The sequence below is a fragment of the Triturus cristatus genome, chromosome 5_1 (genome assembly GCF_964204655.1).
Source record: "Triturus cristatus chromosome 5_1, aTriCri1.1, whole genome shotgun sequence".
In the NCBI taxonomy this organism is placed as follows: domain Eukaryota; kingdom Metazoa; phylum Chordata; class Amphibia; order Caudata; family Salamandridae; genus Triturus; species Triturus cristatus.
In genome coordinates this window covers 778272433-778298824 of record NC_140587.1, presented here as the reverse complement: position 1 = coordinate 778298824, position 26392 = coordinate 778272433, and the positions used below count along the sequence as shown (strand labels likewise).

Below are 26392 nucleotides of genomic sequence, written 5' to 3'. Positions count from 1 at the left end.
ACTCAGGCAACACCACTGGGTCTGGCCGACTCGGGTGCAACGTTTGGCAGCCGAGGATCGGTGTTTTGGAGTGCCCAGCGGCGATTAAGTGACTACTGACTTGCTGTTTTGGGATACTTCATCTTTGATGGCCCTGGTACTGGTTGTAGGTGGCCAGCCGACTGACCTTTGGAGTCACTTCTTGGTCTGGGCCTTGGGAGCGACTTTTCCTCAAGCCAGAAGCCACAGGCACAGTCTAGTCCAAGGTGCGGCAGGTGCAATCCAGCAGACTGTGCAGCCTTTCTTTGCCTGGTCCAAGGATCAGCAGGGTGGTGCTTCAGTCTTTTCTCCAGTTCTGTAGTGATTTGAGGTTCAGGATGCCAGGGGTGCCATATTTATGACCAGAAAGTGCCCTGGGGGCATGATGTGGTCACTAGCCAATGGGTAACCTGGAACTCTCCCGTCATATGACAACTTCTGGCTATGTGTGGCACTATGCTGCCCACTCCCAAGATGTCTAAACCCTTCCTTGGATGTTAGGTGCTTAGTAGCCCACACTAGTGATGTGGCTATCTATGGACTACACTCCCACGAGAAAACCGGTTTGGGCACTGGTCTCTCCTCTCTGTTCCCGGCGCCAGCCTGTCTACCAGAACAAAGGGGCGCAACCCCTCAGGAGTGTGATCGCCAATTGTCCACCAAAGGTAACTTCGCTTTTGAAGTTCGCCTTTTGTGCCGAAACCCTGAATGGCTTCCTGCGAGTTGGAGATACCTCCCTCAGTAGCAGGCCATCATTTTTCCTAAACCTGGGAGTCATTCACACAACTCTCCAGGAGGGCAGAAATCTGTCTGGTGGTCAGCAACCACATTAGACCTCTGGACAAACTGGGCTACATAGTGGCTCAAGGCAAGTAGCTTTGCGGGGGTCGTTTTGCTGGAGGTGGTGGGGAGGCACCGGGAACAAGGGCGCGCGTGTGTTTGAATCTGATAGACTACTAGCCGCAGATTCCTTAACGTAGAATTATCCCCAGGCGTGAGACTGGACCCGAAAACTTTCTTGCCCAGCATCTCTGCGCGCCGGGTGGCGGTACCACGCGACTCCGCCCCATCGTCATCCGCGGGAGTGACGTCAGCGAGGTCACATAAGCCCCACCCCGGCGCCCTGATGTCAGTTTTCTTCTTTTCCGCGTGCAACGCGGACCTGGATCGTGTTCCTGGCCTGTTTCAGGCCTTCTTTTTACGCTTAGCGTTTTCTTGGGTACAGTGTGCGAATGCCTTCGGGTTTCAAGACGTGCTCGTCTTGTGCACGCCAGATGTCGGCAACGGATCCTCACCCCATCTGTATGTGGTGTTTGGGGGAGCACCACGACTCAACGGATTGTGAGGCGTGTCAGCAAATGAAGCCGAAGTCCCGGCAGGAGCGCCAGATGAAACTCCTTTCGGCATGCATGTCCAGGTCGCCATCGTCGCCATGTCCGTCCCCCGTGGACGGCTTCAAGACCCGCCGCTTCCGTCTCCGACATGCGTCCGTCTCCCAGGCCTCAAGAGGGTCGCTCACCTGTTGGTAAGTGTTGCAGTTTGTCCCCGAGGCCTGGTCCCCGGCCTGTTGGGGGGGTGTGGGTTCTCCGTGGGTGGTGCGGCCCAGCGCGTCGCCACCCTATTCGCTGTTCCCCATTCGCCGTTCCCCAGCGTGAGGGCGTCCAAATGGAGGCCTATGCAGCGGCCTTGCAGGCCTCTTTGGCTCTTCCTTCTTCTCCTTCTCTTCCTGGGATGTCTGCGGATCCCTTGCCGTGTGCGGGGATTCCTGTGGCGTCACCGGCAGCTCCGGCAGGTTCGGATCCAGGTTCGGAGGATGTGGTGCCGTCTGGGTGCGGCCCTTCGGGGTTCCCTCCTTCGGACCATGGCGCCTCTGCCTCACCGCAACCCCCCGTGGTGGTCCCTGTGGTGTCGCGGGAGGTTGCCGGGGCTCAGGCGTGTCATCGAGCCCCCCTCGGTTCTCTGGGCAGGCGGCGGCCTTGTCCGAGGCCGCTCTGGCGCCGCAGCTGCTGGCCCTGGCAGCGCCACAAGGGCCGGCTAGGGGTCGGGGTGTGTCTCCCAGCCCCCCTTTTCCCTCCATGCAGGCGGCTGCCTCGGCGGAGGTAGAGTCGATGCCTTTTCGACGCCGTTCCTTAGCCGCCCCCGCTCCGACCCAGCCCCGGTCTCCCACGCGTTTTGACGGAGGTCATTCCGGCGTCCCCTTCGGTGCCGGTTGAGGTTGACCTGACGCCGGTGGCGGACTCTACGGCGCCGGTTCGACGTCTGGTCGTTGATTCGTCTTTGGACGCCCCAGGTTCTCCAGAGGTTCGGCAGCTGTTTGTTTCATCTTCTCCGGAGACGGGTCGCTGCGTAGTGGCTTTTTCCCTGGCATCTTCCAAGGACGGCTCTTCGCCGTCGCCGCGCCCGCAGTCTTCGCCGGAGGCGCCTCAGGTTCCCCATTCATCGGTCCACCCTCCCCCGTTTCGAGCTTGGCCTTTCCTTCCTCCGGTTGGGCTGGGGGACGGCCGCCTTAGCTTGCAGCCGTCGCCCACGGAGGAGCTGCTTTCCCCGCCGCGGGGCCCTATGGATGTGAGTGCTGCCTTTGCTCTGGCTGTTTCCATGGCTGCGGGCATCTATCGCATGGATGATCCAGCTGCCCATTTCCCCATTGATCATCTGCTGGAGGTTCTTCACCAGGGCTCTGGTGGGCGGGAGCTGCTTCTTCCCTTCGAGGCTGCGCTCCACACTTCTCTTTTGGGTGCCTGGGGGCGTCCTGCCACTGGGGAACCAGTGCCCCAGCCTCTTCTGCACCGCCACCGTCCTGCTCCGCATGATCCTGTCAGTCTTTCCCTCCACCCTTCTACCAGGGGCCCTCTTTTACAGACTGCCTATCCCTCCTTGCCATCGGTGTTGTCTCCACCCGTCGCGGGAGGCCTGTTGGTTGGATTCCTGGGGGTGCAACATCTTCGCCTCCTCCAATGCTGCTTTGCAGGCCCTTAACACTCTTTGTGTATTAGCCAGAGCCACCTCTTGCTTATGGGACTCGGCGGAGTCCCTTATGTCTTCTGCTTCTCAGGAGGGTGCCTGCGTTGATCCACTTTTCTTCTACAGTCAAACAGTACAAATATTTGTCAGCATTGGCATCCTCTGTAGTTTTATATGTCTATCGGCTCAGCCTTGCTGACGGGAGCCACACCCATTTTTGTTCCTAGTGCGTTGATCTGCGGCACCATGTGTTGGATGGCCGAGAGCTCGGCTCTGGACGTTTCGGAGGTGCTTGGTCGTACCATGGCTACTTCGGTGGCCCTTCGTCGCCATGCCTGGCTACGGGATAGTGTTTTCCCCGAGAACGTTAGAGAACGGCTGGTTGATCTCCCCTTTGATGGCGCTCTGTTGTTCCACGCCCCTGCAGATTCTGCCATTGAGAGGTTTCTTGCGGGGCTTCGTCCTCCTCCCCCCTCAGTAACCTGACTGTCAGTCTGTGTTTTGGCAGGTTTTCCTGGGGCCCTGTAACGGATAACCCAGGTTGTGTGTTCTGTCTGGTTGATGTGCCTTGGGGGTCCTTTTGTGGAGCCCTTAGTGCTGTTGGCCCTTTTGTTGTCTTGTGGTTTTGGGCTGTTGGTAAGCCTGGTTGGCCCTGAGATTAGGCCTCCTGTCTCTTTTTTATTAGCTGCTTTATAAGCCGTGTGCGGATATTTTCTGCAGGTCTTTGTTTTGTCCTCTGTTGCGGAATATTTTTCCTTAGAGGTGTTCCCATGGTTCTTGGGACGTAACCTACCCTATGTGGGGTGTTTGTAGCTATTACATAGCTCTGTCATGTGCTGGGGAGGTGTGGTCACCCTTTCGGGTTCCTTGCTCTCCGTGGCATCACAGTATGTCGCAGGTGCGATCTTCTTGCCATTTGTCTTGGTGCGGCTTACACTAGGTCCGTCCTTCTCCTTGTCGCCATGCCGCTTGGCCGGTCTGGCCTGCTGTCTGCGGCCTCGCATTGTGGCGGTTCCGGACTTTTATCCTGTGTTTTGGCTGGGTCCTCTGCCGGCTGCTCCAGAGAGTTTGGTTTTCCTTGGGCTCTGTGTTCTGATGGCAGGCTTGGGCCGTCCTCCGTCTCCCTCTTATTTTCTGCCGGTTCCTCCACTTCTTCGTGGTCAGTGTGTGTGTGCTCTGGCCCGGCCCCTCCCTTGGGGTGTGTCCTGGTCCTCCGTGGTGTTGCCTGTTGCTGGCGACGCTAACCCGTGCAGGGCTGCTTGTTCTACTCCACCGTGGTGCTCTTGCTGGGTTTCCTTGCGCCCCTGCCTCTGGTTCCGTTGGGGCTTTGTGCAACGGTGCTTTTCTTCCGCCTGTGCTGTTGGCGGTGGCGCCGTTCTGGCCTTGTCCGCTGCTTGCGGCCACAGTGTTTTCCGCTCTTTTCTATCTCTGTGCATGTTTCTTCCAGTGGGCCCAGCCTCTGGCTCTGCCTCTTCTCACTGGTTCGATGTGACCCTTGCGTTCCTTGAGGTTTTTGGGCGCTGTCTGCCCCTGCGGGGTGTTAGACGCTCTATCGTGGTTGGGCTAGGATCTCCTGCCCTTTTTCCTTCTTGTTCTTGTGCCATGTCACCTACTGGGGCCCCGGTCTCTCCAGGTGGGGAGGCTCTCTCGCAGGCCCTCCTCCCTTCTGGGTATGGCTAGGGTATCTATTCTACATTAAGGAATCTGCGGCTAGTAGTCCCTATCAGATGTACAAGTTACTTACCTTCGGTATCGGTGTATCTGGTAGAGACGATTCTAGCCGCAGATTCCTTCACAACCCGCCCTTCCTCCCTGTACTGAAAGGACCCTCTGCTTGGGTTTCTGCAGTCGCTTCCCTCTGGGTGGCTAGTCTTCTGTGGGTGTCCTCTTCGTTTTCTTCCAGTCAGGCTTCCTCCAGCTGGTTTCTCCCCAGCGTGAGGGCCTCCTTTCGCTCTTCCCTCTGTTGTTAGTGTTTCTGAGCCCCACTCGGTCTTCTTCGTTGGGGGTTGTTTTACCTGTCCGTTCACCTCCTACTCCTTACGGAGATTATGGCCCTCCTTGGCAATGTAGTCTGCGGATGGATTACCTGTCCTTTGCCCTCCTACTCCTTTCAGGAGGTATGGCCATCCTTGGAAGTGTTCTCTAGGGATGGATTGCTGCTGTCCTTCTGTTCCGGGCTTGGGCTTCCCTTTGTGGTTGCCGATCCTCTCTCTCTCTCTTCTGTCACGGCGCTTTCCCTTGCTTGTGCCTCCGGGATGGCTCTCGCTTTGGCTTGCTAGGTGGTTCCATGGAGTGGTGCTTTGTGCTTTTCTTGCTCTGGCTTCGCTGCTCTGGCCTTCTGGTGCTTTACTGCCGGCTGGTGCTTTCGCCTTGGCTTGCACAGTTGTTCCTCAGGATGGTACTCTGCTCTTTTCCTGTTGTGGCCTGCTGTTGTCGCCTTCTGGTGCCTTGGTGTCACCTGGTGCTGTTCATCGCCTTTTGTTTCTCTCTCTTTTGTCTCTCTGGTTTTTTCGCACACTGTTCCCATGCTCTCCTCAGTTTTGTTGTGCTGGCTCCGCGTTGTGGCGCGGAAAAAGTACTCCGAATCAAACTGACATCAGCTCGCTGGGGTGGGGCTTATGTGACCTCGCTGACGTCACGCCCACGGTTGATGTCGGGGCGGACTCGCGTGGTACCGCCCCCTGGTGCGCAGAGATGCTGGGCAAGAAAGTTTTCCGGGTCCAGTCTCACGCCTGGGGATAATTCTACGTTAAGGAATCTGCGGCTAGAATCGTCTCTACCAGATACACCGTTACCGAAGGTAAGTAACTTGTACATTTGCACCGCGTCGGATTTCCTCACGTTTACCCTCCCTCACTGCCCGAGTGGTTTTGGTGACGGTAGCACGTACGGAAGTACTAGAAAACCCAACAGTTATCCCTGGTTGTTTATTTCTTTTCTTTCCCTTACTTACGGATCGAGGGAGTTACTGGTTACATCCAGACGCCACGAGGACCAAAGCCCTGGAGTGAAGAGCTATAGGGACCGTGGACCACTCTGTGTTGAGAATTACACCAGTGATTGCGGGACTTTCTTTTTGTTGCATATTTACTTTACCCTGGAGAAGGGGAAATATCCCTGTTAATAAACCTCCTGGCGTTTCCCCTGGTCCCTTCTGTGTAACCACTATAGTGACATTAAATTCGACTTGGGCATCAAGTCGGGTTTAATACCACAATGTAATTTGATACCGTAAGGTGCCCATTTAAGTAGTCCCATTCACAAGTTGGCCAGGTTGAGGGGTCAGCTGATAACTCTTTGATATCAGCATTTAATAACCAGGTTTGAAATTGTGTTCTTGATAATGCCTTCCTGTGAAAGCCACATACAAGTGTAATTCTTCTTTCAGAGGTTTCTGTTCAGGTGATTTGCAAGGCAACTACATTTATCTCACAGCATAAAGTTGCCACTTATTTCAGTTTTTTGTTTGGATCCTAAGCAGATCTATTTTGACTTTCTCCTTTTGGGCTTTGTGGTTTCACACAGCCAATTAATGAACATTGCTCTTATTTAGCTCTTGTGCTAAATATAGCTTAAAAGAAACTTTCTGAATCTTTACTTCAGTGATTTAACATTCACCCTCTCATAAATTGAGGATACTCTCATGCTTGCTTGTTTTACCTCTGGCACAGATTAATCCATGAACAACATTATTTAAACGTTATGTACCTACATCAACTCTGAGAGCATTTGCTTTTCAGTAGTGTCAGTTAAATTTAAGTAAGTGGTTTGGTTCCCATATAAGGCTGGGTGTTGCAGTGAAAAAGTCAAACAGTTAGTTTTAGAACATGGACCCATGGAAATAAGAAGCCACTTGGTTAGAGCAAGCGGGTCTCTGACATAGTGAACACTCTAGTGCTTGACATATTTCTTGGTGCCAGACTAGTCTCTAACTAGAAGAGTAGAACATGTCCCTGGGAAAGATTTGGTTTGTTTAAAAAGTCCACAATTTACCCAATCCTCAAAAAGATAGTGTTTTGTTATGCAGTTGTGGGCAAGAGGCCTATGTGGAGTTCTATTTATTGCCCCTTTGGGAGCAGTGTGATGTGAGGTTCTTTTTTGTTGAAACCCTTTTTGAATGGCTAATGTTGCCAGCATTGCCTCCTGGGGAAGGCGTTTTCCCATTTGGTAACTACAGTATCATTCACCTAGTGCGGTAAGCCCTTCTGCTTCTGCTTTAGTTGGGTGTGGGAGGTAGAGAATCAAGTGCCATTGCCAAAAGAGAGCATGTATGGGGAAGACTAGGGAATTCACTGAGCAGTGCCCCGTGGAAGAGAAGTCTTGTGAAGAGATGGGCTATCTCTCAGAACATTTAACACTCGATAGAGTATGACTCTTTGCTACCTAGAATAACAGTGTGAGGGCAGTATATACCTCTGCAATAGAGAGCATGAGCCACAGTCTGCACTGGAATGGAAGCTGCACTAGTAAGTCAAAACTGATGATTTGTAAGCAAGAAATGAAGATTCCATGCTGTTGCCTCCTCTTTTTGTGTCACTGTTGAAGAGCATGTTCTGATCAACAGAAGACTGATGATGCTTTCAGTTTGGGAGGGGATGTTTCCTTTTTGTTTACTTTAAGCTACTGAGATGGACAGTAAAAAATGTTAGTGCATCTCTTTGATCCTCTGTCATGTATTTAGATGGATGACAAATATAGATTTACTGCACAATTTATTGTATATATATTGCTTTTAAAAGCAAAACGGCTAGAGAAAGATAGCACTCTGTAGACCATTTTACATGCAGTTTCATAAAAGTTTAATCCTGTTTAATATTTTCGCCTCACTGGGGTAAATGCTTCAGAAAACATAGTAAAGCGAGTATGGAGTTTAACCCTTAAGATAGTTGTGTATTAGACTAATCATTCACCAAATGAAATGTAAACATTCTCTTTGCATAAAATAAGCAGGCATAATTAAGGATTCATTTTGCTAATATGTTTTACTTTTATCTAGATTGAAGAATGTGTGGTATGTTCAGATAAGAAAGCAGCAGTGCTGTTCCAGCCCTGTGGCCATATATGTGCATGTGAAAGTAAGTAATCGACAAAGAAGTGTACTTAATTTACATATTTTAAAAGATTTAATTGGCGCTACTCTTTACAGTTTTGAAGTTAGCTAGTTGGTAACATTAGTGCTTATAAAGTTGTTGCAATAACCCAGAATACCACTAACGATGTCCAGGTCTCTTTAGTGTTGGTCATTGAAACCCTTACGATGAAAGATAGTCAAATTTTTGAGGATCATAATTGCTCTGTTTGGAAATTGAGCCATGGTGTGGTTTGTTGGTTTGCAGTGCTCATCCTCATTGCAAAACATATCTGATAGAGACGTCTAGCCGTAGATTCCTTAACTTAGAATATCCCCAGCCGTCAGACTGGATCCGGGAAACTTTTCCTGCAGCAGCACCTCTGCGCGCCGGGGGGCGGCGCCGTCCGGCTCTGCCCTGACGTTGTCCACGGACATGACGTCAGTGGAGCTATATATGCCCGTCCCAGCGCGCGGACGTCCGTTTTCTTCTTTTCCGTGTTCAGACGTGGATCCTGGCTAACCAGCAGTTCCTTGGCCTGTTTTTTGGGCCCTGACACCGTGTGTGTAACAGTGTGCAATGCCTTCCAGCTTTAAGGCTTGTGAAGCCTGTGCACATCAGATGTCGGGCACTGACCCGCACCTCATATGTATGTGGTGCCTTGGCGTGCACCACGACCTCAAGGACTCCTTGAGGGAGCGGCGTATGAAATTGCTGGCCACACGGCTGTCCAGTCCAGCTCCCTCCTGTCACCCCTCATCTTCTCGGGATCGGGCTCGTTCCTGAGGTCGCTCCCGCGACCGCCGTGTGACTCCAGGTAAGCGTAAGCGGTCTTCCACCTGTGCCGCTACCGGCGATTCCTCTCGTAGTGAGCCGGTTAAAGGCGTACGGCGTCCTCTGTATCCACCCTTTCCGGGTGTTGGGGCAACACGTGCCCAAATGGAGGCCTAGTCTAAGGCACTCCAGGCTTGTTTTCAGTAGCCCCCTCTGCCTGGTGTGTCTTTGGGCCCCACAAAGGTAGCTGGCACTGAGACCGGGTCATCGTCTGCGGGCATTTCCCTGGCGCCGGCTGTGTGCGTCTACTCCGATTCCGGAGCCGACGCGACGCCCACAAGCCAGGGCCCAGAGCGGGGCCCTTCCCGTCGTTCAGCGCATAGCCCTGTAGGACTCCCTGCACCGAGGTCGGAGGCAGTGCCGGCCTCTGCGCTGACGACGCGTGAGGCTTGGCGCCGGTGATGCCGAACTCTGCGCCGGGTACTGCCACAGGCTCGGCGCCTTATACTCTCTTTAGGGAGGTTGTCGGCGTCCTGACGACTCCACAACGGCGCCGTTCCACGTCAGTTCCGGCATAGAGCCGGCTTCCCTTGGTGGATGATCCCCCTCGACTCCTCTGACGGCTGTACATCTCCCCCGCGGCGTCCGTTCGCGCCGGTGCTCTCATCTACGCCTCCTCTGGTGGATCCTGGGGCTTCTCTGGACTCCCCTGATCAAGGGGCCAGGATGCAAGCCCCTTGTATAGCCTGGCCTTCCGGTCAGTCTCCGCCTTCGCCACTCCTCATATCCAGTGATAGACTTAGCCTTCAACTGTCTCCTACGGACCATTTGTTATCTCCTATGGCAACCAAGTCTAGTGCAGCCTTCGCGTGAGCTATTCAGTGGGCGGCTGCTGTGATGCCTTTACTTTCTGTTCCTTCATTGGACCTGCTCCATTTGGAGCCTGTTGAGGTGGAACCTTTGCTGCCTTTCGGAGACTCGCTAGTTGGCACCCTGCGTGGCACTTGGACCATATCCTCTTCGGGTGACCCGGTTGATCGGGCTAGTGCCCGTAGGCACTGCCCGGTACCAGGTGATCCTCTTTGTCTGTCTCTTCGCCCGCCTGCTCAAGGCCAAGTTGTTCAAGCAGCTTTTGATTTGCACTCTTTACCATTGTTACCTCCCACAAGAGAGTCTCGGTGGCTGGAGGATTGTGGCCGCAGGCTTTTCGCCTCCGCTAGCACAGTCCTCTGGGCTTTAAATACAGCCTGTGTGTTTGTGCACGAATCTGCCGATCTTTGGGACTCAGTTGCTCACCTTCTCCCCTCTATTCCAGAAGGGTCACGTACTGAATTGCTCCACATTGTTCTGCATGGAAGATGCATGGCGCAGTTTTCCCTTTGGTCTTATCTGGATGCAACTGATTCTATGGGACGGGTCCTAGCTCGTGCTGTGGCTTTACGTCGCCATGCTTGGCTGAGCGACAGTCGCTTCCCTGATCATAATCGGGATGCCCTCAGGGATCTTCCGTTCAATGGGATGGATCTTTTTGACCGCCGTGCAGATTCAGCGGTCTCCCATATTTTGTCCGGCCTGCGATAACTCTGGTTGCCATATTCTCAGTGTTCTTTTCCGGTACCCGCCCTAATGCACGGGTTGGGGTTCGGGGCTTTTTACTGTTCACGGCTGGATAGCCGTTTCTCAGTTTGTTCGGCACAGCCGATTGGCTGCTTCCTTTCTTTTCTGTCCTCTGACTGTGTGCTTCGCCCAAGCGGACACCCATACTGGTTTGCCTTACCCTATGTGGGGTACTTGATGACATTCGGTCCTACCATTGTCTTGGTATGCTCCTATGGAGTCTCTGAGCAGAGATCCTGCTCTAAGTCACTTGTTTCTTCCTACGGGATTCCTTGTTTAACTTGGATTGGTCTGTCTGTATGGCATCAGGATCATGCGTGGGTCCTGTGCCGTGTACTGTCTATCTCGCACGACTGGTCCACCGCCTGGTTGCGGCGGTTCTTTTGCAAACGGCACCCTGTTTACCGCTATGCGGCCTGTTTGTTATTGCCGCTATGTGTCCTGCTTATTGTTGTTCCTTCTTAGTGCACCTGCAACTTCTGGTCCTCCAAGCTACTGGGTTAGCAGAGGTTGTCTGTCAAACGTGGGACCGCTTATCCTATAGCAGTGTCCTTACTCCCTGGTTTTGGTGGCCGTTTATCCTCTAGCAGTGTCCTTAATCCCTGCTTTTGGTGGCCGCTTGTCATATAGCAGTGTCCTTAATCCCTGCTTTTTCCGTTTGGGGATTTCCAGGCTTTGTTGGGGTTCATGCTGTACACTCTGAGGGGTGTCTTTTCCTCCTTCAATTCGGGGATCTTTACCTCTGGCCTCACTTTTGCCAGGGTTGTGCCTCGTTTTTCTCCCACTATGGCTTGCGGGGGACTCTTGTTGGATCACGTTTTCATTGTCAATGTTTCCCCTTATGCTCTAGCTCCCCTCGGTGCTTTTACCAGACGGGTGCCTGCAGGCTGTCTCCCTCATGCAGTGTCCGTGTGTCCTGCCCCGGTCTACTTCTTCTGCCATTTCCTAAAGTGTCCGGTTCCCTGGTGCCCTTTTTTAGGCTGCTGCCCTCTTGCAATTTGGTGCCTCTGGGCTGCTCTGCTACCCCCACACGAAGTCCTTGCGTCCTTCGTATAGCTCCAGAGTCCACACAACGTCCTTGGATTCCTTCCTGTCTTCGCTCTTGTTGGTGAAGCCCCACTGCTTGTACTCTGCCTTCACATACTATGGCACCATCACCTGGTCATGGCGTGTCTTCTACCTTCCATACTACCAGCATCTTACGCCAGAAATAGGCATTTTGCCATTTATGTCGTTCCTGTATTACTGGTACCGGTATCCACAGCGCTTCTTTTCGCTGTTGTGCTCTTTAGGCTGTTGTGCGAGGTCGCTGTCTTACCGGCTGCCGTCTCTCACGGCTTGGCTGCCATCTGCATCTACAATACTCGCCATTACTGGGATATGGTTTCTTCTCAATGCTGGTGCTTCTGGGTGAGGAGCAACCTATTGACTGTGCTGTCCCATGTGCTGTTGCGGGCACAAGTTCTTCAGTGTTCTTTCACACTGTTTGCTTCGACTACCTGTACTTGTTTAGGCTTTTGTCACCGCTTCAGATCCTGGAGATCTTTCCCACTCTGGATGGGTTCGTCTCCCTCGTTCAAGTCCTTAATTTTCACTTAGCATCAACCCACTTTCTATAACTGGGTTCTTTCCTGCTGTTTGTGACAGCTTCTGTTGCCTTTGCCTCCCACTTCTTCTGCCCCCTTTAGGGTGTCATGCTCGGGTGGTTACCTGCGCTCTGTCCTCCTTATGGTGTTAAGTCACTTTTTGGACCCCTATGTTCTTTCTAGAACTTCATAGGATTCAGTCGCAGACCCGCCTCCTATGTGGGTATTGCTTTGGTATCTATTCTAAGTTAAGGAATCTGCAGCTAGACGTCTCTATCAGATGTACGAGTTACTTACCTTCGGTAACGATGTATCTGGTAGAGACATAGTCTAGCCGCAGATTCCTTAAAGCCTGCCCGTCCTCCCCGCTCTGCGAGGCCCTTTTCAGGTAGAGGCTTTTCTATACTCTCCTCCCTTGGGGTGGCTTGCCCTTTTGCAAGGTGCTATACTCTCACCATAACACAGTCCGATTTGTTCCCTTTCTAGATCATTTATTCCTTCCAGTCCTTGGCCTGGATGGTAGGGTGTGAAATCCATTCACGCTTTTTCCCACCATCCTGCTTTCCCCTTCTACATTGCCTTGTGGTCTTTGCCACCTCTACGGCCTTTCCTTCAGGTCTGTTGGCTATGTACATTGTGGATCTTTGATTCGGATTGCGACGTCCCTTTCTGGTGACGTCTTATGGTAAATTCTCTTTATCTAGTGTTCCGTACCGGTTTTCCCTCACAGTTTTACTTTCAGGATGTGGATTTCTGTCCTCTGCCAGGCTGTTTTTCCACAACCTTTTCCCCCTTTAACGTTGCGTGGGTGGCTCTTCAGAGCACTGCTCTGTCTCACTTGCCACTTTCTTCTATGTTTTCATCATTTTTGCACACTGTTACCATATTTTCACAGTTTTTTGGTGATGGCTCCGCGTTGTGACGCGGAAAACTTTCTCCAACGAAAACTGATGTCCACACGCCGGGAGGGGCATATATAGCTCCACTGATGTCATGTCCGGGGACAACGTCAGGGCGGAGCCGGACGGCACCGTCCCCTGGCGCGCAGAGGTGCTGCTACAGGAAAAGTTTCCGGATCCAGTCTGACGCCTGGGGATTTTCTAAGTTAAGGAATCTGCAGCTAGACTATGTTTCTTCCAGATACATCGTTACCAAAGGTAAGTAACTCGTACGTTACGGCCTAAAGAGGACCTCTTGTTTCCCAGCCATCCTTGGAAACTACCACAAAGCTTCCTCATGAATCTTAACTCGTATCTTTCAACATGAAGTTGGTGCTGCAGAGAAATGAAAGCATCCTCTCACTGATAAATTTGTTGAAAACAGGACCACATAAATTATGCAACAGGGAAGGACCACATTTTGCATTAGATTGACTAAATTATGTGGCGAGAAAAGGCCAATGATGCAGTGTACATTTTGTGATGGTTTCAATTATTGTGTCATTTTTATTAGGTCTCGCCTACGCAGTGCGTATGCGCTGCCTAGGAGGGCCTTTAGCAGTCGCTATGCTCATTTTCAATCATACACTCGTGCGTGTGGCGGCATCCACCTTGCAGGAGCGAGCAGGGGCACGCCACAAGCACGAGTGCAGTGCTTGAAAATGAGCAGACTGCTCTCCCAAGCGGGCGCACGCCTCTCTCCTCACCCACACGTCCTGGCGACTCACTGGCTCCGCCCTCTCCGTCTCCTTTTTTGCTTGCGCTTTTGCATATGACATGATTGTGAAGGAAAACATCCGCTCAAGAACATGCTGGCATTGATTTGTGTTCTTTCATTGTCGGTGTTTTTTTCAGCAATCCTGTTCGAAGACAGCGTGAGCCTTTCCACACAACTTTCAAAGAGTACTGCACCCACTGCTTTCCCAGCTGAGCTCCCCTAGTAACATGCTGCCCCATCTCACGGTTACCACCGCCTTGTTCTCCCTCTTGGACGCTGACTGCCGTCACGCTCCGCATCTCCAGGCATCCCCCACACTGCCGCCTCACTCCCTTCCCGTTCCCTCACATTGGCAAAATCCCTGCGTCTTCCTCTGAGCTACCATATCGTTTCCCTCCCCTCTGTCCTCTTCCACAGACCTTGAGTAGTGCCTCCAACATGGTTGAGATAGGTAGAAGACCACTTTATTTGGGACAGAAGTAAGACAGAATTTCGACAGTATAGTACTGTGAGCAAGGTAAAAGTAGGAAATGTCTGTACTGTGATTTACCTCTAAGGAGAGGAGATGTGTACTACCCGTCCTAGAAAAGACTTGCACTAATAGTGTTGTTCTCTGTGTGATGACTGTATTGCACATAGCAAAATGGCTGTAGAGAGGTTCAAACATAGTTCAAAATAATTCTCTGCATTTCCAAAACGTTCATGAAGGAAAATCTGAACTTTTTAATTGCTAGATGCCTCAAAGCAAAAAGGAAGTAGGAGACCGAGAAAGGATGTTGAGGCCAATGGATTCAGAGTACATCACTGAATTTTAAACTTTGATTCCATGAGGACACGGTTTGGATGAGAACATTTTTCATAATTTCGAGTGAACCATGAACCTTTAATAGTATGACAGTTTGAGAACGTTGGGTCCCTCTAGATGAACACTAATTGTAAATTCTATGAAGTTTTCCCACTCATGAAATGAGGACACTGGTCGTTCATGGTGCCACTAGAGGGAGCAGTATGTATGCATACAAGTAGGTAATAGTTTGTCAAGATTCCCAAACTGTGGTCCGCGGACCCCCAGGGATCCGAGAAACATTCCCAGGGGGTCCTCAGACAACAGTTTTAAAAGCACTGCAAAGTTCCTTGTATAATTAGCAGTTTTCGAGCAACAACAAAAGTGGCAAGTTAGTGCCAGTGATTAATGTACCTGCTGGAGAGAGATGAGTTTTGTCTAGTGGCAGCTTTGGCTCATCTAATGTAGCACAGAGGGTTAATATGCCTAGTGCAAAGAACGCGTACCATGCATTTTAAAAAAACAGTGTTCTGTGCATAGGTCAGTGGGTTACTGCTTTTGTCCCAGAGATCCTTTTGTTACTGTGCAGTTCATAAGTGACAATCGTAATCTAGCACAGTGACCTATACACTGTCATCAAAGAGCTGCTTACACACTGCATAGTACAAGTTAGTAACATACGATCTGAAAGAAACACGTTAGTTAGATTCCTCACCTTAGAATATCCCCAGGCGTCAGGCTGGATCCGGAAAGATTTTTGTAGCAATACCCCTTGCGCATCGCTAGGCGTTGTCTGCGGCTCCGCGTCCGTCGTTTGCGTCGTGCGCTGGAATGACGTCGTCGGAGTACTTGGACGCCGCCCTCGCGCGCTGACGTCAGTTCTTCTTTTTTCTGCGCCAGTAAGCGCCGATCCGGGAAGAGCTTACCCCTAGTCACTTTTTGACCAACGTTTTGACCTCTTTTGTTACTCGATTCGACATCTGGTGCCGGTAGGATGCCTGGGTTCAAGCATTGTGACGCCTGTCACCGACTGATGTCGGTAACGGATCACCATCGCCGGTGCCTGTACTGCCTGGGGGCCGACCATGACGTGGAGTCGTGCCCCGACTGTCAGGCCTTGACGTCGAAGGCTAGGCGGGAGCGGTCCCGTAAGCTACTCGAGCTTCGACACTCGGCTCCGCGTCGCTCTCGGTCCCGGTCCAGGAGGAGGTCAAAGGACCGTTCGCGGAGCCGCAGCCATCGACATCGCTCTTCGGGATCTTCGGGTAAGTCCCGTCACTCCAAACATTCTAAGAAGTCCAAGCGGCGTCCTCGCTCTTAGGACTCCCCTCGCCGGTCGCGCGACCCGGCCGAGGGTCCGGGTGGTTCCACCCCCGCGGCTCCGTCGGAGCAGCAGGAGCCACGCTCGTCCCCATACCCTCTGGTCCCTGGGACTGACGCGACTCCGGCGGAGGTCAGTGCCTTCCTCTCGGCCATGAGGAATCTGGCTCCGCCGTCGACGCCTGCCAGCGCACCTTCGGGCCCCGCAGGGTTGACTGGGCGACCTCGCGTGCCGGCGGCTCCGGCCCCGGTGCCGTCGAGGGCTCCGGCCCCGACATCGCAGGTCCCCGAGGGATCCAGGCCTGGATCTCTGCCGGCGCCGGTCGACCTCACGACGCCTCCTCCGCCCCCGACGCCGTCGAGTCTCGGTTTAGCCCTATTCTGGACCCGGCGCCGGTACGGCGCCGTCCGACGCCGTTACCGCGCCGATGGGTGACATCTTCATCCACCGTCCGGCTCCGATGATTCCTCCTGTCTACCAGGAATCGGATGATGAGGGCGACTGGGAGGGGTCTCAGGACCCTCTGGCCGAACAGGCCCAATTGTCTCAGGACTGGGCAGAGGAATTGGGGGACGCCTGCGGTTTGGATACCTCTCCGGACGCTGGATTCATCTCTCCTCCGACTGTGGCCTCGGAGGAAGGTGCAGTCTTTTCTGTGGTGCTGCGCAAGGCGGCCGAAGCCCTAGGGCTCGAGTTGCCTGCTGTGACTGTGAGGACTAACGTCCTCCCCGAGGTCCTTCAACCGACAGCAAGCTCCACTGAGCCTCTGCTGCAGTTTAATGAGGCCCTCATTGACGTTCTCCAGGGCACTTGGTCCAAGCCCTCCACAGTCCCTCCTGTGGACAGGAACGTTGCCCGGCGCCACCGCCCTGCTCCGGGCGACCCCACATTCCTCTCCCACCACCCCACCCCGAGAGCCTGGTTATCCAGGCCTCAACCTCCCAATCCTCCTTCCCGTCTGCTCCTCCGGATAGGGAATCCAAGAGGTTGGAGCAGTTTGGCAAGAAACTGTTCTCGTCCCCGAGTTTGGGACTACGGTCTTTAAATACCGCTTGCCTTTTGGACCGTTACTCCCACTCGCTGTGGGATGCGGTGGAGGACATGCTGCCCTTGTGCCCGGAGGAGGCCCAGGAGCGACTCACCCAAGCACTTGCTAACGGGCGAGATTCAGCGCGGCACGCCATTAGATGTGGACTACACACCACGGACTCGCTGGGTCGGGCAATTTCCACCACGGTGGCGCTTCGGCGTCTCGCCTGGCTGAGGTCCACGTCGTTTTCAGGGGATGTCCAAAGCTCCCTAATGGACATGCCCTTCGATGGCACTCGCCTTTTTGGCGAGAAGGCGGACAGTGCGCTGGCCCGGTTCAAGGACTCCCGGGCCATGGCCAAGTCCTTGGGTCTTTCGGCCCCACGGCCGCAAACTTCCGCCTTTCGTGGCCAAGGAAGGGGCGCCTCCTCACGTCCGCCCAGCCACCGGCCGCAGAACCAACCTGGTCGCGGATGTGGTTTCCGCCGAGGCGGTTCTGGAGGACAACGTGCCGGTCAGTCCACATCCACCCCGGCAGCATCCGCCTCAAAGCCCACCTAGTCCGAGCTTTCAGGCCCATTCAACGCCAGTGGGGGGCAGAGTTCGCCATCACCTGCTCCACTGGCGCTCCATCACTTTGGACAGGTGGGTGCTGCAAATCGTCCGAAGGGGCTACTCCCTCCCCTTCGAGACGACCCCTCCAGCCATGCCACCGCAGAACCACCGTATGTCGGGGGATCATTTGCATCTTCTCCGGGAGGAGGTTTCGGCCCTCTTGGCCAAAGAGGCCGTCGAGCTCGTTCCTGGTCCAGAAGTAGGTCGTGGTTGCTATTCCCACTACTTTCTGGTTCTCAAGAAGGGCAAAGGGGGCCTACGCCTGATCTTGGATCTCAGAAGCGTGAACACCTTCCACCGGAAGGAACGGTTCAAGATGCTCACTTTGGCTCAGGTTCTTGCTGCCCTAGACCCTGGAGACTGGATGGTAGCGTTGGACTTGCAGGACGCTTATTTCCACATCCCCGTCCTGCCGGCCCACCGGCGTTACCTGCGGTTCACGGTGGGCCACGAGCACTTTCAGTTCACCGTGCTCCCCTTCGGCCTCACCAGTGCCCCTCGGATGATCACGAAAGTGATGGCGGTGGTCGCAGCTCATCTGCGCAGATCAGGGGTCCCAGTCTTCCCCTATCTCGACGACTGGCTGTTGAAGGCGGGCTCGCCCCAGCAAGTCATCTCCCACCTCCAGACTACGGCAGACCTCCTGCATTCGCTGGGGTTCTCCATCAATGTGCCGAAGTCGCACCCGAGTCCCTCCCAAAAGCTCCTTTTCATAGGGGCGGTTCTCGATTCGGCGCAGTTCCGGGTCTATCCCCCGGAACAGCGTGTCTTGGACATTCAAGCCCTGATTCCCATCTTCCGGCCTCTGTCCTGGATTTCGGTCAGGTTGGTGCTGCGGCTTCTGGGGTTGATGGCCTCCTGCATCCTGTTAGTACCTCACGCCAGATGGCGGATGCGGGCTCTGCAGTGGGACCAGGGTATGCTCAGACGTGTGAGTCCCTTGCTCATTTTGCCACTGGATTCAAGCAAGCCTGGCTGAAGACGGCTGAAATGCCAGAAACCGGTCCTAGGAAGCTTGTTTCCGGTCCAGGGAAGACCTGGCTTTGCAGTTCGGGCTGGACTGTTCCAATGAGGCACAGGGTCAGACTGATTTGCATATGGCCATGTCTGAACTGGGGTGGCAGAGTGGGCTAAAGAACGGTGATGGATTAAACCCAGATCAGTTGACTGGGGGTGAGTGCTTGCAACGTTCAACACTCCGTCCATCATTTCCTTTGGTTTTGCTTTGTTCGCCATAAGTTGGCAGGGTATGCTCAGACGTGAGTCCCTTGCTCACTTTGCCACTGGATTCAAGCAAGCCTGGCTGAAGACGGCTGAAATGCCAGAAACCGGTCCTAGGAAGCTTGTTTCCGGTCCAGGGAAGACATGGGTTGGCAGTTCGGGCTGGACTGTTCCCATGAGGCACAGGGTCAGACTGATTTGCATATGGCCATGTCTGAACTGGGGTGGCAGAGTGGGCTAAAGAACGGTGATGGATTAAACCCAGATCAGTTGATTGGGGGTGAGTGCTTGCAATGGTCAACACTCCGTCCATCATTTCCTTTGGTTTTGCTTTGTTCGCCATAAGTTGGCAGGGTATGCTCAGACGTGAGTCCCTTGCTCACTTTGCCACTGGATTCAAGCAAGCCTGGCTGAAGACGGCTGAAATGCCAGAAACCGGTCCTAGGAAGCTTGTTTCCGGTCCAGGGAAGACATGGCTTGGTAGTTCGGGCTGGACTGTTCCCATGAGGCACAGGGTCAGACTGATTTGCATATGGCCATGTCTGAACTGGGGTGGCAGGGTGGGCTAAAGAACGGTGATGGTTTAAACGCAGATCAGTTGACTGGGGGTGAGTGCTTGCAATGTTCAAAACTCCGTCCATCATTTCCTTTGGTTTTGCTTTGTTCGCCATAAGTTGGCAGGGTATGCTCAGACGTGAGTCCCTTGCTCACTTTGCCACTGGATTCAAGCAAGCCTGGCTGAAGACGGCTGAAATGCCAGAAACCGGTCCTAGGAAGCTTGTTTCCGGTCCAGGGAAGACATGGCTTGGCAGTTCGGGCTGGACTGTTCCCATGAGGCACAGGGTCAGACTGATTTGCATATGGCCATGTCTGAACTGGGGTGGCAGAGTGGGCTAAAGAACGGTGATGGATTAAACCCAGATCAGTTGACTGGGGGTGAGTGCCTGCAATGTTCAACACTCCGTCCATCATTTCCTTTGGTTTTACCAGCATCGAGGCAACCTGTCCGACCACGTCTTGATCTCGGAGGGCACTGCGAAACAGCTGCAGTGGTGGCTCACGAATCACGATTGGGTCAGCGGCAGATCCCTCTCCCTTCCCCAACCAGAGCACGTGGTAGTGACTGATGCGTCCCTCCTGGGATGGGGGGGCCATATGGGAGAGGCGGAGTTCAGAGGACTCTGGTCTCCGGCGGAGACTCGGCTCCATATCAATCTTTTGGAGCTGAGGGCGATCCGACTTGCACTGAAAGCCTTCCTTCCCTCTGTTCGGGGAAGTGTCGTGCAGGTGTTCACAGACAACACCACCGCCATGTGGTATTGCAACAAACAGGGCGGGGTGGGGTCGTGGACCCTTTGTCAGGATGCCCTGCGCCTCTGGACATGGCTGGAACACCAGGGCATCACCCTAGTGGTTCAACATCTGGCGGGCTCTCTGAACGCCAGAGCAGACGAACTCAGCCGCCGGTGCATGATGGATCACGAATGGCGTCTGAACTCGGACGTGGCGCATGGTCTCTTTCTGCAGTGGGGAGAGCCTTGGTTAGATCTATTCACCACCGAAGAGAACGCGCAATGTCAGCAGTTCTGTGCGTTGGAGTTTCCAAGGCGGCACTCGCTCGGAGACGCTTTTCGTCGCGAGTGGAGTTGCGGTCTGTTGTACGCCTTTCCGCCTATACCACTTCTGCCCAGAGTGCTGAAGCAGATCAGGCGCGACCGGGCCCAAGTCATCTTGGTGGCTCCGGATTGGGCACGAAGGTACTGGTATCCCGAGCTACTCAGTATGTCCATCGATCCCCCGATCCGACTGTCTCTTCAGGAGGATCTTCTGTCGCAGCAGCAGGGGACGGTCCTCCACCCGAACCTGTCCAGCCTCCACCTACATGCGTGGAGATTGAGCGGCGGCAGTTGATGCCATTTGACTTGCCTCCTGAAGTCTGTGATGTCATTCTGGCAGCCAGGCGTCCCTCCACAAAGACGGTATACGCCTGCCGGTGGAACAAATTTGTGGCATGGTGCACAGCAAAGGCTGTGGATCCCCTTTCTGCCCCTCTTTCTGAGGTTCTCCTCTTTCTTCTTTCTTTGGCCCAGCAGGGCTCTGCTCTGGGCACCTTGAAAGGTTATCTTGCTGCTATCTCTGCCTTCCTTCGGCTTCCTGATCAGCCTTCTCTTTTCAAGTCCCCTGTTGTTTCACGCTTTCTCAAGGGCATTACTCATATGTACTCTCCTGTTCCTTTCATAATGCCTCAGTGGAACTTGAACCTTGTTCTCACTTTTCTGATGTGCGCTCCCTTTGAGCCCCTTCATAACTGTCCCATCCGTCTTTTGACTTTGAAAACTGCTTTCTTGGTAGCCATCACCTCCGCTAGGCGGGTGGGTGAGCTCCAGGCTTTGTCATCCAAGCCTCCTTTCCTTTCAGTTCATCCAGACAAAGTTGTCCTCCGGACACGTCCTTCTTTCCTGCCTAAAGTCGTGACTCCCTTTCACATTGGGCAATCTGTCACGCTGCCCACCTTCTTTCCGCCTCCGCATCCTTCAAAAGATGGAGAGGCTCCACCGTCTGGACCCAAAACGTGCGCTATCCTTTTATTTGGACCGCACAAGACAGTTCCGGGTGGATGACCAACTTTTTGTTGGGTACGTTGGGGCTAAGAAGGGTAAAGCTGTACACAAGCGGACCATCTCTCGGTGGGTCGTGTTGTGTATTAAGACCTGCTATTTGGCGAAAAAGGTTCCTCCTGTTGGGCTACGGGCCCATTCTACTCATGCCACGGTGGCCACGACTACACTGGGACGGGGAGTCCCCTTGCAAGACATCTGTCAGGCGGCGACGTGGGCTTCGCTGCACACGTTTGCGAGACATCCCTGCCTGGACAGCCAAGTCCGGAGGGATGGCCACTTTGGCCGTTCTGTTCTCCAGGACTTTCTTGTGTGATCTTGGTTCGCAGACCCACCACCGGGGTTGGTATTGCTGGGGTTTCTATTCTAAGGTGAGGAATCTAACTAACGTGTTTCTTTCAGATGAACAAGTTACTTACCTTCGGTAACGATGTATCTGTAAGAAACATTAGTTAGTTAGATTCCTCACCGACCCACCCAGCCTCCTCGTTCTGCGAACCGACATCTAGGGTTAAGGTTCTCCCTTTCAGGGCCCTAGATTTTTTGGCACCAGTGTCGGTCTCTTGCATGGCTCAGCGTCCCTGGCGCGGAAAGCTATGTACAAAAACTGACATCAGCGCGCGAGGGCGGCGTCCAAGTACTCCGACGTCAATCCGGCGCACGGCGCCAACGACGGACGCAGAGCCGCAGACGACGCCTAGCGACGCGCAAGGGGTATTGCTACAAAAAACTTTCCGGATCCAGCCTGACGCCTGGGGATATTCTAAGGTGAGGAATTTAACTTACTAATGTTTCTTACAGATACATCGTTACCGAAGGTAAGTAACTTGTTCTTTTTCCCCAGTCTTTCATAATCCTGATGCTGCTAAAAAGGTTTATTTGGGTGGAAAAAACATTTTTATTGTTAGTCGATGCTAACCACTGTTCTATTCTGAAACCTGAGATTGTGCTTCTCCAGACCAAGCACTCTTTAAAAATGCCTACCAGTATGTATGACATGTGAATCCTACACCTTGTACTCCCCTTTGCCTTGTGTAACATTTTCTATACACGGATTTACACGTATGATTTCATTGTCTCTATATGTGTGTTATGTAAAGTGCTCCATCATCCTACAGTGGTATGAGAGATGCTATAAAACAAATGAAATACATGTGACAGAGGAGCTATGGACAGATGAGATGCACTGTTGGAGGGTGGTAATAAGGGAATTATTGTAGAACCCCAACAAAGATTGTCGTATCCTGGTGCAAAGTAAGGTCATCATTTACTTTTCTTTAAAAGCTAATACAATTCAATATATAATGATAAATATGTTGTAGAATGCACCATTGTTTCCTAAATTTTTTTGGGGGTGGAGTGCCTCCCAAGGCCCCCTTTGTAGTGGTCATGCTCACTCACTGCACTTGGTGTGCACCGTATGGGTACTGGTCTGAAAACATTTGCCCGGGCTGCTTTTGGGTTTCCAGTCTGGCCCTGGCAGGAGCAGGAGCCTCGTACTGCAAAATAAAACCAACCATTTAAAAGTTAGACACGGAGATGCAGCACCAACCTTCCCATTAAAATGTTTCGTTTTGTGCAGAATCTTTCAATACAGAATACTAAAATCCTTAGTAATTCGAGTATTTGTTTTGTGTGCACACGTGTGGTTTTTTTTCCGAATTACTGTTTTAATCTTTGAAATTTAAATCATACAAATTTCTTGGGGGTCCCCTGATTCCAGTGGTGACTCAATGGGGGACCTCGGGAGTCAAAAGTTTGGGAACCACATACACTGTATGTTACTAAATACAGAATACCACCAGAGTAAAAAGACCACATTAAGTGTTGTAATGAATTGTATTTGTTCACTAATCACGCCCTGAAGTATTAATGAACAGTATTTGGTTACATCAGATGTATTGAAAATATAAAGGAGCAAGTTTATGAAAAAGCAGCACCTGAGTATTTTTGTATAAATAAATTATACTGCTACGGCTGTCTATTAGATAGCAGTTCAAAGAAGGGTTTAGAAACATTGAGGGCATATCTTTTTTAAGTGTAATCTAATATATAGAACCCTACTAAAAGTGGATTACATTTTATTATATTTGTTTTCAGTTTTAGGAGTTACTGTTCTAGAATTTTGGTGTTACCTGTAGTAGGTGATAATGAGAAATGCAGTTCTCACAAAAGTATTTTAACTTGGGACTTATACAGATGATACATAGCAATGTGGGGGCTGGATAGACACGCTGACCTGTAGCTTATTTTAAAAGATAAAACTGGGAAAGCCGGCAGTTAATAATATTAATGTTGATCGATCAGTTTCACACAAACTGAAGTACCTTTTAATAGTAAGGCTTCTTGATATTCTTATTCATTGATTGAACTGTTTTCACAGATTGTGCCAACCTGATGAAAAAATGTGTACAGTGCCGTGCTGTGGTTGAACGGAGAGTGCCTTTTAGTATATGCTGTAGCGGAAAGGCTGCAGAAGAAGTTGCAGAAGACATAGGTGAGTAAATCATGCAGCAATGCTTATTTGTATTATTTTTAGTATATAATAAGAGTTCTCCGGCACTGGTCCATCTGTGGATTCAGCTGTCTCGATAAATAGTTGTACGGTCATGATCCTACCCAAGCATTATCTTATCATATTTGGGGTATGCTTACAGTTAGTTAATCTACTGACATCACAGTGGCTGTAATTGAAAAATACACTACCCCATCCTAGACTTTTTTTTTTTTCTCCGAGTAAGTAAGATTCTTTATTTGGGTATAAAAATATCCTTAAAAGAACACCTCAAAATTACAGCAGCAATACATGGGACAGTAGACTTCTTCTACTCCCCTTTACGTTCCTACACATATGGAGATGATTTCTGAATGCTGGCTTTGTTATTAATTTGGTATGAATTGACTGTTCCATGGAGTGTTTGACATGCTGTTCACTTCCCTCACTGGACACTTCTGCGCCATTTTCTTTTTATTCTCTGAAAATGCAATTTTTTTATTTTTACCATTTTCCAAGGTTTACGTTTGTCTCAAATATCTGTGATTTATTCATTTATTTTCTTTAAATAGTCTCCCAGAGTACCTTTTAGACACTGCTTTTGTTGAAGCAAATGGTGCCTAGCAGCACTGATAATTATGCCTCAATTACGATTTGTCATTTGTCGGCATTTAAGGGCTTCATTGCTTGAGGCTCTGGAGGATCCACCTAAACCCAATTTGATGTCAGTGCTGGGTGCAGGTTTAAATAATTCTTTTCATAAAGCAATACCATTAAGGCTTTAGAGGTTTTTCTTTTTTTGAGACATTTTTTTTATTGTAATTGGTACAAAAGCATGGCATAGTAAGGCAATACAGGTAATACTAGTAACCTAGAGCCACAACTGGTCTCTTGTGTCCAGCAAGGTGACATCAGCAATGATTGTCCAATCATATTGTGTAAACGTATACATCGAAACAGTAACAAATTAGACATATATAAACAGCTGCAGCGAGTGGTAAGCGCAGCACCACATCAAGGCGGAGTCTCGCACCCCATACTCCCCCTAGAGGGGGAATGCACGGAGGCACTGAACACAAAAGAGCAGCATGCTAGAGAAAAATTGAGGGAGGGCGGGAGGCAAGGCCATAACCAGCTATTTCCGTCTCGCCAAGACCCTCAACAACTTTAGAGTTATAATCACCATCTTCCAGTGTCAGTTTGTCTTCCACTGGGGCTTCAAGCCTTGTTTGTACAGCTTTGTAAACTGTTGCCTAAAAGGACGTGATCATACTATACAATTAGATTCCAGTGTTATCGTCTACTTCTAAGAATCATTCATTGATGAGTCTCATCTGTGCACAAAGCTCATTTGGTGTGTAAATGTCATTTAACGCTCAAAGCGTCTTTGGCTCAGAATCTCGTTTCTCAGCAATTTCAGAAAATGATACAAGAACCTTTCTACCACTTTAGAAGTCTCTTATGTCCACTATACATCACCACCTTTGTGAATGTGCAAGGTGTGTATGCACACAAACGTTTGTTTACTTATATAAGAATTGCTAGTGGGACATATTTAGTTATACACCAGGAGGAGTCTTGGAAATATTTTAAAGATATAAGCACCTTTTAAAGTCCACATGCTCTTTTCCTTGAGCCTTCCTGTATAAATGCAATCACTCTTCAACTTAGGGCCCACTTTTCTTTTCAGGACTAGCACATGTCTTTGAGCTACAGAGGGTTTTTCAGGTAATTTGGAGATAAATATTCATGAGTTCATTGTAAGCCTGAAAAAACGGACGTCGAATTGTTAGTGTTTCTTACCACCGGAAAGTGTGTACTTTGTCTGTTTGGTTGTGTGTCTGCCTGGAGATAATTGCAGAGGGAGTGACACCTGTTCTTGAATTTTCCCCCCTTGGCACCTTGAAGAAGATGATAATGGCACTTCATTATTTATTGAAGTACCAGACAGAACTTAAACTACATTTGTTTCCCCACACATCAGATTAAACATACAATGCCCATGAAATATCTTGTATCTATACCCATATTTCAGGGGAAATTAATGGGTAGTAATAGATTTGTGTAATCCGAAGGATGTCTTGGCACCACTGGACTTTTTTGCATTGATGACCCTAGTTGTGTCATAGATTTTGATCATTGCTAATATAACTAGTTGAGAATGTTCTTTTAGATGCTGGAGACCTTGCACAAGACAAATTGGATTGTAACAGTTGCATGTCCTCCATCATTGTTCCTAAAGATATGGCTTCAGAATCGAAACCAAACCGAATTACTTCTGGCTTAAATTAGTTAATGACTTGTAATGACTTTGGCTACTAGATTGTTCAGAAGCACTCTTTATAGACCTACATACATTTTTGCTACATCCACTCACGTTCCTCAAAAGATGGTCAGCCAGATGTTCTGGGTTGTTGTGTAAATTTCTTCACGTTTTAAACCAGTGAATAAATATATCATAGTGGAATCATACATTTTTATTTCAAATCGCCAAATCTTACAACATTTGTAAGTCTCCAGTTTTTCCAACACTTTGAAGGTTATAATTTCGTTTAAACTTTAAGCCTGTGATTGAACAGAAAGATTAAACTGATTTAAAAAAAATTTAAATAAAAAAACCACGTTGAGC

The 26392-nt window shown here is 50.9% G+C and overlaps 1 protein-coding gene across 2 annotated transcripts in view; it reads left to right on the top strand.

Moving 5' to 3' along the window:
- Nucleotides 1-26392, top strand: part of MIB1 (MIB E3 ubiquitin protein ligase 1) — a 376461-nt gene that overhangs the window by 310727 nt on the left and 39342 nt on the right. For both annotated transcript variants that reach the window (XM_085605778.1, XM_085605777.1), the window contains exons 18-19: nt 7976-8054; nt 23653-23766. In XM_085605778.1, coding sequence (XP_085461904.1) covers nt 7976-8054; nt 23653-23766 — 193 coding nt within the window. The remainder of the gene's footprint in view (nt 1-7975; nt 8055-23652; nt 23767-26392) is intronic.